The sequence below is a fragment of the Typopeltis vanoorti genome, chromosome 6 (assembly GCF_054136105.1).
Source record: "Typopeltis vanoorti isolate ZY-2024b chromosome 6, IOZ_Tvanoo_1.0, whole genome shotgun sequence".
Classification (NCBI taxonomy): Eukaryota; Metazoa; Arthropoda; class Arachnida; order Uropygi; family Thelyphonidae; genus Typopeltis; species Typopeltis vanoorti.
This window is the reverse complement of record NC_143554.1, coordinates 96,893,401-96,907,257: the sequence shown is the minus strand read 5'-3', so window position 1 is coordinate 96,907,257 and position 13,857 is coordinate 96,893,401. Positions and strand designations below refer to the sequence as shown.

General features: G+C 35.3%; 1 protein-coding gene across 1 annotated transcript in view; it reads right to left on the bottom strand.

Annotated features, from left to right (window-relative positions):
* The window catches only part of LOC150105730 (proton channel OtopLc-like), a 69,731-nt gene that overhangs the window by 31,550 nt on the left and 24,324 nt on the right, over positions 1-13,857 (bottom strand). Inside the window, exon 2 of the mRNA XM_090394323.1 lies at positions 71-378. Coding sequence (XP_090250449.1) covers positions 71-354 — 284 coding nt within the window. The 5' untranslated portion in view covers positions 355-378. The remainder of the gene's footprint in view (positions 1-70; positions 379-13,857) is intronic.

The window sequence follows — 13,857 nt, the reverse complement described above, 5'->3', positions numbered from 1 at the left end:
TGTTAGTAATATTAAACTACAGCCATCTGTTTTCTGTTTACCACTGGCATTTTACTTAAGGCTTTCTTACCTAAAACTGCCCTCAGTGTTAGTCACCTTTTCTTTCTTTTCCTTCTTATTACGAATCGTGTCTGTTTCATCTTCTGAAAGATCATCCGTTTGCCCTCTGGAAGGATGGTCTTCAATGGGTCGAGGTGGTGGGATCAGTGACAACGGTGGGGGTGGAAGTGGAGGAGGCGGAGTGGGAGGTGTTTCCTCTGGAGGAAGTTGGGGAGCATCGGCACCTGGGAGTGATCTTTGATAAGCTAACAATTTTACATTGTTGTTTTCCAATGCGTTGTTTTGGTCATCCATCTTGCAGCCTTCTCATAGAGCTTCCTAATAATGTAGCAATGAAAAATATAAATAATTTGGTCTTGGTTGAAGAAATATATTTTAAATTCATGAGGTATTATTAAAATAATATTTCAAATCATTCGTTTTGAACTTTTGGAATTGTTTTGAATAATTCAAAAAGTCGTAATTATCGATGTAATTTTGCAAGATGATGGAAACGGGTTTCTTGCATTTCTGATCTCCATTAATCGCATTTTTAACTAATATTCGCTTATGTAAAATGAAATCTTTCTTGGATTTTTTTTAAATTCCTAGTTACCATAGTCATTAAAAACAATACAGCATAACACCGAGATTTAAGACTCTGAGCTGCTTCTGTATTTTAATTGATGTTATTTGGATAGCAGTAAAACGTTTTAGGAAACTCTTTGTTAGATTGGGATGGATTTGCAGAGAGCTATAATCATGTCCTTAATGGAGAGCCAATATAGCTCAGTTGGTATCGATGGAGTCCTTTGGTTGGAAAAGGTCCGGGTTCGAATCCCCCCTCTAAGTTGCGAAGAACCTTTATCAGGTCTTTTCAATCAAATTTGAGTTAGTCGGTCTCATTGGGGAAAAAGTTTTCCTCTTAAACTCAGGTTTTTTATCCCTCAAAACAGGCAAACCTGCCTCGTGATGAACACACACATATCTACCGACAAGGAAGGCAACGTGAAAACACCTTGTTGTAAATAATTCCCTATTACGTTGAGCAAATACACACAATGTTAAGTTAGTAAAGTTAGTGCATGAAAGATCTTGAAAAATGATATGGTTCTCAGGTCTCTCTCTCTCTCTCTCTCTCTCTCCCTACCTATCTACCCACTTATCTTCTCATAAGAAGGTTAGCATCGATAAAATAGCTATCATTAACACAACGGAAAAATTACAAATGGTGGCAGAAAGAAGTGCGTCTCAAAAAATTCGCCAAAATCACTCCAAAAACTTGGAGCTTTTTTTTTAAGTTAGCAAAAGGCTCGGACAAAAAAGCTCTCTCTCTCTCTCTCTCTCTCTCTCTCTCTCTCTCTCTCTCACACACACACACACACACACACACATGCATACATAACAAAGCTCAGAGGTACAGCATCAATTTTTTTCTTTTTATGAAAATCCGGCGATCAAAGGTTGAAGACACTATGTCACTTTAGTACCGTGGATGAGTTGAGGATTACAATAACTAGTGATCAGACATGGTCTTTTTTTTTTTTTTTTTTCAAGCTACGGCTTGAAGTCATACTGCATGATGAATCATCTACTACCTTAAATTACACTTACAAACTTCTATGTCATAGTAACTTTCAAACCTACAGCCTGTAGATTTGAAAACGGAGTCATTATCCAATCGGCCATCCAGATCCCATCTTTGTTTTTGAATCTGCCGTTTCATTGTTGTCCCCACTGATGCGAAAGAAATGAATAGACGCCTGGATTCTTTCCTTGGAAAGGAAAATTTCTGTCTTCTGTCTTACATTGTTTTTCTTTATTCTGCTAACCGATATGACTGCAGTGTTGTATACAAATATCAGCCATATCTGTTAATTAATAGTAGATGAAATAATGTACCTTTGAAGATATTTGATAAATAATACAATACCATCCCCCCCCCGCCCCAGAAAATAAGCTTAACAGAACAATCAAATAACATCTACATGCGATCGTTATGAATGAGTTAGGTTGGAATTAAGGCCGAAAACAACAATGAGGCAGTATATTTATGTGTTTATTGATTGTATTCATTTGGCAGGTTTTCCAGTTTACAAGGAATATGAGTATACTTTCCAGGAAGAAAATTTATACCTCCTCTGAGACAGATGCTGTAAAAGACGGGTTAACTTAACTTAATTCATACGTCTTTCCAGCTATTGGATCGAACGCAAAGACCCCCCCCCCACACACCTCCTCCATTCTTATAAGGACTTTTTAATGACTTTTATATAAAGACTTTCGAAATGTGTGATTGTGTGATATCATATTAGATCATTATGTATAAACTTCAGGTGTTGTATTCCCATATACATTCACCTGAGGATTAGCTAATTTGATTACTTTGCGTAATTTTAAATATCTCAATAAAGCTATAGGTAAGCAGGAAGCAATATAGGATTAATAGCATTTAATTGTTATTTAAGGTGGGAGTTTAAATTTAGAGCCTGTGCTGATTAATCGGAAACGTTGTTATTTTTTGTTTTTACATTTCTATAAAAATGTATATTATAATTTTTAAAGTAATTTCTATAGAAAGAGGAAAGATCTCTCCAGTATAATTATATTACCAACATATGTTCGCTGTATGTGAATTACAAGTATTTTAGTGTCCACTCTATATCCATCGACAGTGCTAATAGATGGCGCCACAACCTGATCATTTTATATGTAACCTAGGTCAATAGGAGAGGACTAGATGCTATATCCGCTGCAGATGAAGGGTGCATCTGCCGGCACTCAGAGTGTTATTGATAACAAAGAATAAAAATAAAAAAAAAGAAAAGAATATTTTGATCACTTGCATTTAATTCATCTCCAAGTTGTTACTTGTGGTCAAACTTTTCTTTACGACAGTTATATGATGTGCAGCATTGTTATAATAGAAAGCTGATCTTCTAGCATTACTGTTAACGCTACCTTATTTTCTGCACGATCTGACCGATCTTTCACGAGAAAGAGATCAGTAGAAGAGAGATTAGTCTGCAAACTCTCTCTCTCTCTCTCTCTCTCTCTCTCTCTCTCTCTCTCTCTCTCTCTCTCTCTCTCTCTCTCTCGCTCTCTCCCTCTCTCTCCCTTTCCCTAAGCCCTTATTCTATATTTCTCTATACCATTTAGCCGACCTGGTGTTGGCCGAGTGGTTAGCGTATCTACTCTTCAGCCAAGAGACCGTGGATTCAAATCCCTTTAGGGACATAGATGTTTGTGATTGTCCTATTAACTCTGTGAAAAGTGCATCTGCTGCTCTACCACTTCTAGCAGAAGGCTTCACTCCCAAAACCCAATGAGGTATGGGAATGACCATACGGGTCAAATTGATGCCACGTGTGAATAACTAGTTAACTGTGCTACCTAAATTTACCATGTGATTCAGCATTTTAAATTATTTTTAAAACGAAGATATTCTCTATCGCTTTTATTTCAGTTTTTTATAGATCACCTGAAAAGAGTCCAATCTAATTAATGATTAATATGGATATTCTACATTAATCACAGAGAATATCTTGGATACCTTTGAAGAAATACTGCGAAAAAGTTTATCTGCATTATGTGATAACTTGTAGTGAAGTCAGCAGATTTTATTATGTACGTAGCTATTCGTATGTAGCTACTTGCGAAGATAATGCACGTGTAAGCGTATCTCTCTTTGCTGATTACGTATGGCTCGAAATTACCGGTTATAATTCCGGTCGAAATTCCAAACAAATCTTTTGTTCCGACTGGCTACTCCGAAATAAAATATACATTCTGCTAGTATAACTTGAGTGGTAAATTTTCTAGATGATATCAGTTCTTTGGACGAGTCATCCTCATCCTTCTAAAAGAACCGATATCATTTAACAATTTTTCAGTTCTCAGAATGATTCGGGATGACGTTACAAATTTGGGATAGTGGACAAGGAAATAAAGATTAAACTTTGGTGTGAAGTATAATGTCGCTTGGTAAGAGGATAGGTTTAAATTGGATACAAAGAATTAGGGATCAAAGCTAAATGACTGGGAATAGAACTTCACATATGGGATGTGTAGAAACTACGGGGGGGGGGACTTCTGGTATAATATGCAATATCGTTTTCGTGGTTTATCGCATTGCTAAATATCACCTGGACACTGAACGAACAAGGATAAGTGTTCGTTTATTGGCTTAAACAAAAAAAAAATGATGGTATTCTTCTGCGTTAAGATAGGCATAAGAAATATTAGTGGAAAAGAAGTGAAAGAATAAGAAGAATTAGAGAAGTAATATCAACATAATTGGTGTCTGAAAGACCAGATGAAATGCTTTTAAATAAAATCACATCGTGTTATATTCAGGCAGTAATGAAAAGTAAAGAAAGGAGCAGCTATGGTATTCAACACTAAACAGAAGGATAATCTTCTTGAATGGCAGGCAATATCAATAGAATGATATGGACAAATATAAACGTGAGGAACTGGAAAATAAGACTATTTGTTTCCGTGTCTGAAGTTCTACTAAGGTAGAAGTGGAGGAATTTTTCGAGTCATTATCATTACAGAAGACAGCTGATACAAAGAAAAAGGAAAAGTTGGTTCTTGTTAAAGATATAAACAACAGAGTAGAAATGAATACTAGACGTATAGAAATATTTTTGGAAAAAATAGAGAAAAGTGCAAAGCTGTTAAGAACGGTAAGTACTTGCTGGATTTCTGTTCAGGAGATGGATTAGTTATAACTACCATGTTCCAACATAAAGATATGCAGAAATTCACATGAAGAGAAAACATAAGAAATAAGAAAAGTCATATGGATTATGCTATTGTTGATATGATATCTTCTTGCGGATTCTGGACACAAGAGTACATGGGATTTGAAATTAGAAGTGATTATCATTTTGTCTTGATCAGGATAAAATTGAATTTACATTGAAAAGAAACGTGTGTATACAAGCATTTTGCAATGTAATGACATTGTCTGTAAGGATTAAAAAATCAGAACTCCATGGCGGAATCAGCAAGTAAAGAGGCAGTCATAGAAAAGAGAAAAAAAAACGTATTGAAAATATAAAAGTTGTAGACCTCAGATATGAAAGTTCTGATAAAAATTAGGGGAATTAACAGAGTGCATGAATGCAGAATGATTACAAATGAGATTATTATACTCGTATATGAAATTCACATTGTTAGCATTCAGCAATATATGAGCTAAGTAACCTAATACATCACCTAAACCATACCACAGGAAAGAAAAGATATAAAGAATGAAAAAAAAAATAGCTATTTGTTTCCAGGACAGCAGGAAAAAGACCCGGAGCAAGCTCTGGATCTTTTTTCCCCTGCTGTCCTGCCCAAGATCTAGATGGATTGATACAATAAGAAGCGCAAAACAAGACCAAAATATAAAATCTGACAATACTGGAGTCTTGACAGTAAGCAGATTCATTTGGAGGAAAAATTGGCGATAGAAAGTTAGTAATAATACCGGCCTGGTTGGCCGAGTGGTTAGCATATCCGCTCTCCAGCCAAAAAAAGGCTGCGGGTTCGAATCCCGTCGTGGGCATGGATGTTTGTGATTGTCTGTGAAAATATTAGTGGTGGTGGACAGTAGATGGCGTTGGTGTAGATGATACGGTTGGTGGATGACAGGTGGATGAGGTTGATTGGTGGAGACGGAGAGTTGTAGAGTATGTGCCCTCCCTCGATGAGTCTTTGGACTCCCTGGAGGTGTCAAATAATAATAATAAAATTATTATATCGAAAATCATCGAAAAGAGCTTTATTAAAGTTAGAAATAAGCTAAAACGAAAATTTGTCCAATTAGTCAACTGTCTCCTCCCTTCTTCGTCCTCCACCACATCGACAAACTGGTGGTTAGTTTCCGGCTGCCCCCCCCCCCTCTCTCTCTCTCGCGAGAAAGTAACATATTTTATCTAAAGATCGTGACTATTATGTTACTCCGCAAACAGTACCAATTATGGATTTCTTTTACTCCACCCAAAACAACTTGCGTAATATTATTCCAGACGCGGCCAATAGAGCATCTGAAAACTTCCGTTTTGAAACCTTTTATATTCTAATCTGACTTATTCTGAACTTAAAGAAAACATAAAAGAACAATCATTTTTTCATTAGAAATTTACAAGAGGAAAACAATAATAGTTCAAGATAGGATAAAATGCTGCAGGAAGCTTACTTCGCTGTTTCGTCCTTCCTTAAGTCACTTCAACAGACTGAACAAAATCATATGCGAAGTTTTCCTGTTTGGATGCTGACTTTTATTTTAGAAAAATAACTAAAAACCTACCATGGACATTTTCCAAGGTTGTATCTTTCCATGATTCCCTTGAGGACGTTTGGTTAAGAATTGTAGTAGAATGCATCAGTTGTGTTGAGTTACAAGCTTCCTAAACAACTTTACAAATCTGTTGCTATATAAATAATGATCTAAATTATAAAAAACAAGATTCCAAATCTTCGTCTTAGCTTTATGGACATATTGCTCATTATGAATATAGGTCGACATTTTGATTTCTTAATTCATTCGTCTATTTTACTTATCAGAAGAAATTTTACCAGCAAATAAAAGTTCGAATTTTATCTAAGATGTGAAGAACCTTTATTAGAGATTTTCAGCTAAAAGTAATTTATCCGGTTCCATATGTAGGTGGTAGTGATTTTCCTCCCAACAAACCGGACAGAAAATTCACACGCTTTTTACAGACAAAATTACATTACTACAAATAGCAATATTTGCTTTTAAGAATTGATTCAAAAAGTATAAGTCCTACAGAAGCAACACCAGGGTATCCGTTTCAAAGGCCATGGTTCAAATCCTTTCATGATTAAAAGTTATTTTGCCTTTAGATTTCGTTTTATTTTTAAATTTCATCATCTTGCTTAGGAATGCTGGTTACTAAGAGCGCGTATTGATCATATAAAAAATATGAAGATTTTTATAAGCTCTGATCGTTTCATTAAAGACTCCATGTGTTAGAATAAGCTTTCAAATTATTTTATCTTCATATTCATGATAGGAAAAAAAAAGTTAATCCACTAGATAAATTTAAATTAATGTATTTCTAAGAAAAGATTGATATGCTACACTGCCCAAGAACCTCTGAATGGGAAAGATATGGACATAATATGTCGCGACTACATCCTGATAGTTAATGTATGTTATCGAGTTATCCTTTTTTTTTTTTTTTTTTTTTTTTTGTAGAGGATATTTGTGTCATGTTTCATTCGAGTATCGGTGGTGGGGAAGAACAGCTGTGTTTTTATTCAAAAGAAAAAAGCTCCGCGATTTGTGTATTAACTGAACTGCCATATATAAGGCTCGCGTAAAACGTTGCACTACTCTGTACTGCTTTCTCTTAAAGTTTTGATTAAAAGAACTCAGAAATGCATTACCAGCAAACTTAATTCTAGCCTATTAAATATGGTACGATGTATAGTTAGCGCAGTGATTGTAACAAAATTCATTTTACCTGAAATTTTCATTTAATTCGGTCCTTTCTAATAATTATTCTCTTAATGATGGACTCATTTTCAATTTATAATTTGTATCAAGAATTTTGCATCTTAATACAAATTATATATATTAAGCTGCCTAAACCATCTTAATTTGTATTAAGATGGTTTAGGCAGCATTTTCCTCTGTATTATATTACCATCGACTTTTTAGATGCATTCGTAGTTTAACATACACTCCAAGTTTAACATGCCGTGCTTCCATACTGATTTGCATTATGTTTTCTACGGTTTTTTAAAGTACCAACGTTTCCGTTTCACTCTCCACTAAGTTGTCAGCTTGCTCATAAATTGATCGACATGGGCTACTGACAAACATCTCACCAGCAGTTTCAAAGCTTTCATCACAAACGAGTTATCTTTGAATTTTTCTTTGCGCATTTTCAAACGTTTAGTTGTCTGTAACAAATTTTTTGCGCACCATAAAAAAACTCCTGTACTACTGTGTCATAAATTTGCTTTTTTTACATTACGCTGCTACCCACGCACACACACGCTGTACGTTACTGGTGTTAACAAATAAGGTAATTAGACAGAATTTTCAGTGATTTGTTATTATATTGTACCAGATAGTTATCATTCATTCCTTCCTGAAGCTGTGGCAACTACAGAATTCAAGACCAGCCATCTTTGGCATTATTAAAAGATGGAAACCCAAGAAATACTCAGAACGATGGCATAAACTGACCGAAAGGACTTTGAGAGAAAAGAGAGAGAGAGAGAGAGAGAGAACTGAAGGTGTTGTATGTTCCTTCGTCGTGTATGTTCCTTCGTAATAAAATTAGATATTCTTTACCAATTTACAGACATTTTTATGGATCAGCAACTGGGCGAAATTGTGTTTTACTTCCGAGAAGTAAACATAAGAAATGTTCCTACCTTTGGATAGAAACATTTTTACCATCGGTATACTAAACATTTTTCCCTATTTTTTTTTTTTTTTATTAATGTTATATATTTTTGTATTTTTTTTTAATTTATTTTTTAAATAATTCAGAAACTCTTCTCTAGAGAACAAACACAGAACATTTTAACCACTTCAGGTCTCTAGAAAGTGGAGTGGTGGTCTTACCTCGGGCAGTAAAATTCACATCCACCTAAAATTTATTTATTTATGAAATACGTTTGTATGAAAGAGGGCGGAGGAGAAATACCATGTAAAAATAGAAAATTCAACAATAAAATCACTTGTTTTACTACACCGTACTCAATTGTTACCGTACTGAATTTTACTAAATAACACTTGGAAAAAATATTTTACTGAATCACTAACACTAAATAACACTAAATCTTGCGAACTGCAAAGTATCCTGCTTACAATAGGTGAACCATAGACTGATTATTTATTGCTACAAAAGTTTTTTAATCAGCGATTGGAACAAGACTTATGTAGCTCTCTAAGTTGTCTAATGTGTGAATTCATCCACGACCATAACCCACAGAGATGGCAATAAATCACTGCATGTAGATGTCAAGTTTAAGTGAATTTAACGAAAGAATTGGTGAGGCTTAGTAAGTATCCGTGACCTGGTTTCCTGAAGAGCTTCGCCTGTTTGAAACTATTTCACAACTACTTCACAATATTCGAAGGCCAGAAATAAATGTGCCATTATTGCATACAGTAGAGTTAGTGGGTAATTCATTGTTTATTGGCCATTTTCAGACTACACTAAACATTGATACTTTGAAGTGATTAGAAGAATACATTTAAAATATTGACATTTCTAAACTATAATCAGAATACCAATCTTAGTGTCAAAAATATTTGATTATACACTTTTGAAGTTTGATCCATGGGAATGAATAAACGCTTCGTATCATCAAAACGAATACAGGACGAACAGAGAAAGAAGTTGGTAGATGCAGCCAGTTATATTGCGCATTTTGTAAAATCAAAAAAAAAAAAAAAAAAAATCTAAAAACAAAGGCAAATTAGTTGGCGCAAATAATGCAGTGCAAAACATTTCCGATTTAAGTAGAACAATTATCTTAAGATTACATTTTTATGAAACTTACTCCTTAATGATATTATGTCATTCACTAAACTAGAATGTATAGAATGTATAACAGTAGACTGAATATTTTATTGTGGAAACACGAAGTAATTTGGTTATCCAAGTAACAGAATTACCAGATACAATATGGAAATTTATATTTCTCTCTCACTCCCCAACCACAACACGTGCACAACATGTGCATAAATATTTTAAATTATGTAAATGCTAAGTGTAATAGGTGTAATAAACATACTAACTAATAATAAATTCCAAAAAACTACTTCTTCAGGATCTATATGCGACTTAATAAAAGTTTGAATTCAATGTGTCTTGGATTCTACTAATGCCTGGAATAATCTGAAGCATGTACTATAGTAGATGGGATAGCTTGAAACAATCCTCCAGTAACCTATAGTAATAATGATTCTCATGCTTCATTGAATGTAGAGAATTCGAATAGTACTCGGATATTACAACTACAAACCATAACACATAGATTCTGAATTGAGTCAGCAATTCAATAAATGGAGGATGCAAAGTGAACATAACTGATAGCATGTTTGCTGGGTGCTATCATGGTCCCGTAACCGTTTAGTCAAATTTTGCAGAACCGATAGAGGCAACGATTTCCTTGAGGAGAAAAATGTAGATGTAGAATTGTGGGATGTATATAATGCAAATATTAGTTAAATACAAGTACGTGGTATGTAGAAAATGCAGTCTCTTCAGAGATAGAAGCCCGATTTAAGAGTTATCTTCACTCTCTTATTCATCTCCACCAGTCTGTATATAGCGAAGGTAACGCGTGAAGGATCACTATCTTGCTTATTAGAGGCCCAATAAGCAAGATGGTGGTTTTTACACTGGACGAGGAAATTTTTCTCCCACTTGAGGACATGCACAAATATAATATTCATGCCCAAGGTGGAAATCGAATCCGAAGCCTGTTAGTTGGACACTTCTTGGACACGAGTGCTGTCCACTCGATTAACCAGTTTGGTCAACTCAGTGTACCGACTTTATCGGCATGAGATATGAGGAGTATATATATATGTTATGCATATATATATATATATATATATATGTTATATATATATATATGTCTGGTAAAATACTTATGAGCTCTGTATCACTAAATCTTTGTATTTCTAGCCTAGCTCCCACTGATGAGACCTCAATAAAGGTCGAAACCTGTCTGGGTAGTGGCCTCTTGCCTTTAATACAAAACATCATACATCTCTTTCTTGGAGATGTGTTTTGGCATTAAGGGTAAATATAAAGATTAGTGATCGGAGCTTATGCCACCTTTGCCACGAGTTGCCCTGGTCCTACACTACCTGTAGGATCAGCTAGACTTGCATCACTTGCAGGCGCAAACTTGACTTATTTGTCTGTTTGCTTACTTGGGAAATGGAGTAAAACCAGGTTTAAAAAATTGCTTGGTATTCTTAACATTTATTATACCCAAGGTAAAATACTTTCTACATATATATATATATATATATATATATATATATATATATATATATATATATATATATATATATATATATATATAACACATATATATATATATATATATATGAACATATCCCAACCCCGAGTTAACAGTAGTAGTCACATATATCCGTTTTCTGTATATATATATAGAAAAATTCGATTTTTCTAGAGGAAAACACGTCCGTACTTCATAATGAAGTTTGCTAACTCACTTTCAGTAGAAAACCCATCATAAAGATTCCTATTGTCCTAGACTGGATTTGAACCAAAGCATTAGTTGTCAAGGTTATTATTAGTTGTTAATAATTTATTAACTGAGAGGGTTATGTATTTGCCTATCTAAGCCACCCTACCTTTCTGCCATGTAATGTACATATTCAACTAACACCCATAATAGTCTGATTGATGCAGTTAAGTAAATAAATTATATATTTTAATGAAACATCAAAACATTTAAAAATGTTTTTATCAGATTGTTGACTTCAGGCGAATCCATTTGGATTTTACGATTCTCTGCAGAAAGCACAAGCCTATGCAGCTGTTGTAACGATATTTTAATGACCTTATGGTTATTCAACTCCTTTGGTATTATCTTCTCTGTGATTAATCGAGGTATGTTGCATATTTTTCTTTTTGAAGGCATGCTTCTGATTATATTGCAAAATATGTCAGATACACGTATACTGCTTGGAAAGAAGTCACCGGACACCACAGTGTATGGAACAAACAGCCATGGTGTCCATCTTAATAAAATGTAAGCCCTCTTTTCGCTGCGATGATTGCAGTAATACTACGGTGCATGCTTTCCACAAGCGTACGAAAGCAATCAATGGGAATTTTGGACCATTCCTCTGTAGGAATGTAATGAGGTTCGGGACTTGTGGGAAGGACGTCCCTTGACCCCACCCGACGATCGAGTTCATCCCATAGATGTTCAATAGGGTTGAGATCAGAATTCTGCGAAGGAAAGTCAAGTATGGCGACGTTCACGTCCATAAACCAACAGCAGCCTTATGACGGTGCATTGTTCTGCTTCAACAGACAATGGTCATTTCCTTAGAAATGTCACAAAATAGGAAGCAGTGCATTATCCAGAATGTTCACATATCCCCTTGGAGTTCAATGTTCATGGCACAAACATAGGTCCTAGGTCAAACCAGAAAAAAAAAAAGAACAATGCCATCACACCGACACCTCCGAATTTCATAGTTGAGGTTACGCACTCCGGTAAGAGACGTTCACTGAGCATCCCTCAAATGCACACCCGTCCATCTGATTGGTAGAGGGTATAGCGTGATTTGTTGCTCCATAATACAGATTTCGAAGCTTCCACGTCCTACTGTACACGTTCTTTGCACCACTGAAGACGACGCTGCATGTTGGTTCGGATAATGTTGAGCTTGCATATTGCAGTCCTACCATGGAAACCCAGTTATGAAAGTCGGTTCTGAATGTTTTTGTGCAGATTAGTGTTCCAGTCGATGTCCAGAACTCGCATTCGGCCGACGAATGGAGATTTTTACATATTATTCTTCGTAGCACCCTATGGTCACGTTCAGTGAGTGTGGTGAGTCGTCCACTGCGGGTAGTACTTTGCAGTTGACTCCCTACGTTTCCATCTCAGTGTGGTATCGCTGATTGGTGACCTGGGATGGTCCAATTCGTTAACAGTTTGCCGAGCAGATATGCCTGCAACATGGCATCCTATCACATCGCCTCTTTCAAACTTTGTTAATTCCTTCTCTCAGCCATTTCACTCGGACACAGTTACACTGACTTGGAAGCATTGTATTCCTAGAATTTATACCGGATACAAAACACGTGACTCGTTACATGGCTCGATGTGATGTTTCTTTGTATTTGTGGAGCATTCAGGTTCTGTTTACACATTGTAATCACTGCGTTTCTGCAGCCTTTCGAAAAATACCCTCTTATCTTCATAGCTGCTGAAAGTTTGCTAATTGAAAATAAATAAATTTTATGTCAATCTTGAACAAAAAAGAAATAACTTGTTAATGTATGCTTTGTTTGAAGAAACGGATGTTACAGTTCTCATAGAAAGCGGTGTTGGGAAAGTCGTTTCAAATTACAGAAGTAGGTGAAATGAAATAGTGGAAGAGAAGTTGGTTCCTTCATGTTCGGAGTTGGAGAGTGACCACGTGTTTACAGAATTCAGGGAAAGTGAAGGAATAGTGGTGGTGGCCATTTCAGAAATACTTGAAACAGCGCTCAGGAAACAGACGCATAAAAAGACGCATAAGTCAGAAACAGAACATCTGTGAGACAGTGACTGGAGTGACTCTGTGAGAGAAGGATCATTAGTTAACCGAATGGATCTTTTTAAGGACCAAGAATGTATCTATTTGGATGTCAGTGATTATCTGGTTAATCAGCGACCATCAGTATGGTTTACTGCTGATGATTTCTCCATTATGTTTGATGGACCTAAGTTGAATTCATTGAGACGACAGTAGATTGATGACTGGCTTTTGTCTGCTTTCTTTGGGATGGACAGCATCAGTGGCGGCTCGTGGCCTGAAATCGGGGAGGTGCTGCAACTTTCAAAATATACATGCACACTGTAAGTACAGTATATACGTATTTGGATAAAATATCAAAATTATGGTAAAAATTTAAAAAAAATTCAACATGAAAAAATATTGTTTATTATCGATAAAATTATACAGTTTGATATAATTCAAAATTACTTAAAAATAAAATATATTCTTCTTGTTTTGTTTCATGAAAAAATGTTGTTTATTATCGATAAAATTATATAGTTTAGTATAAT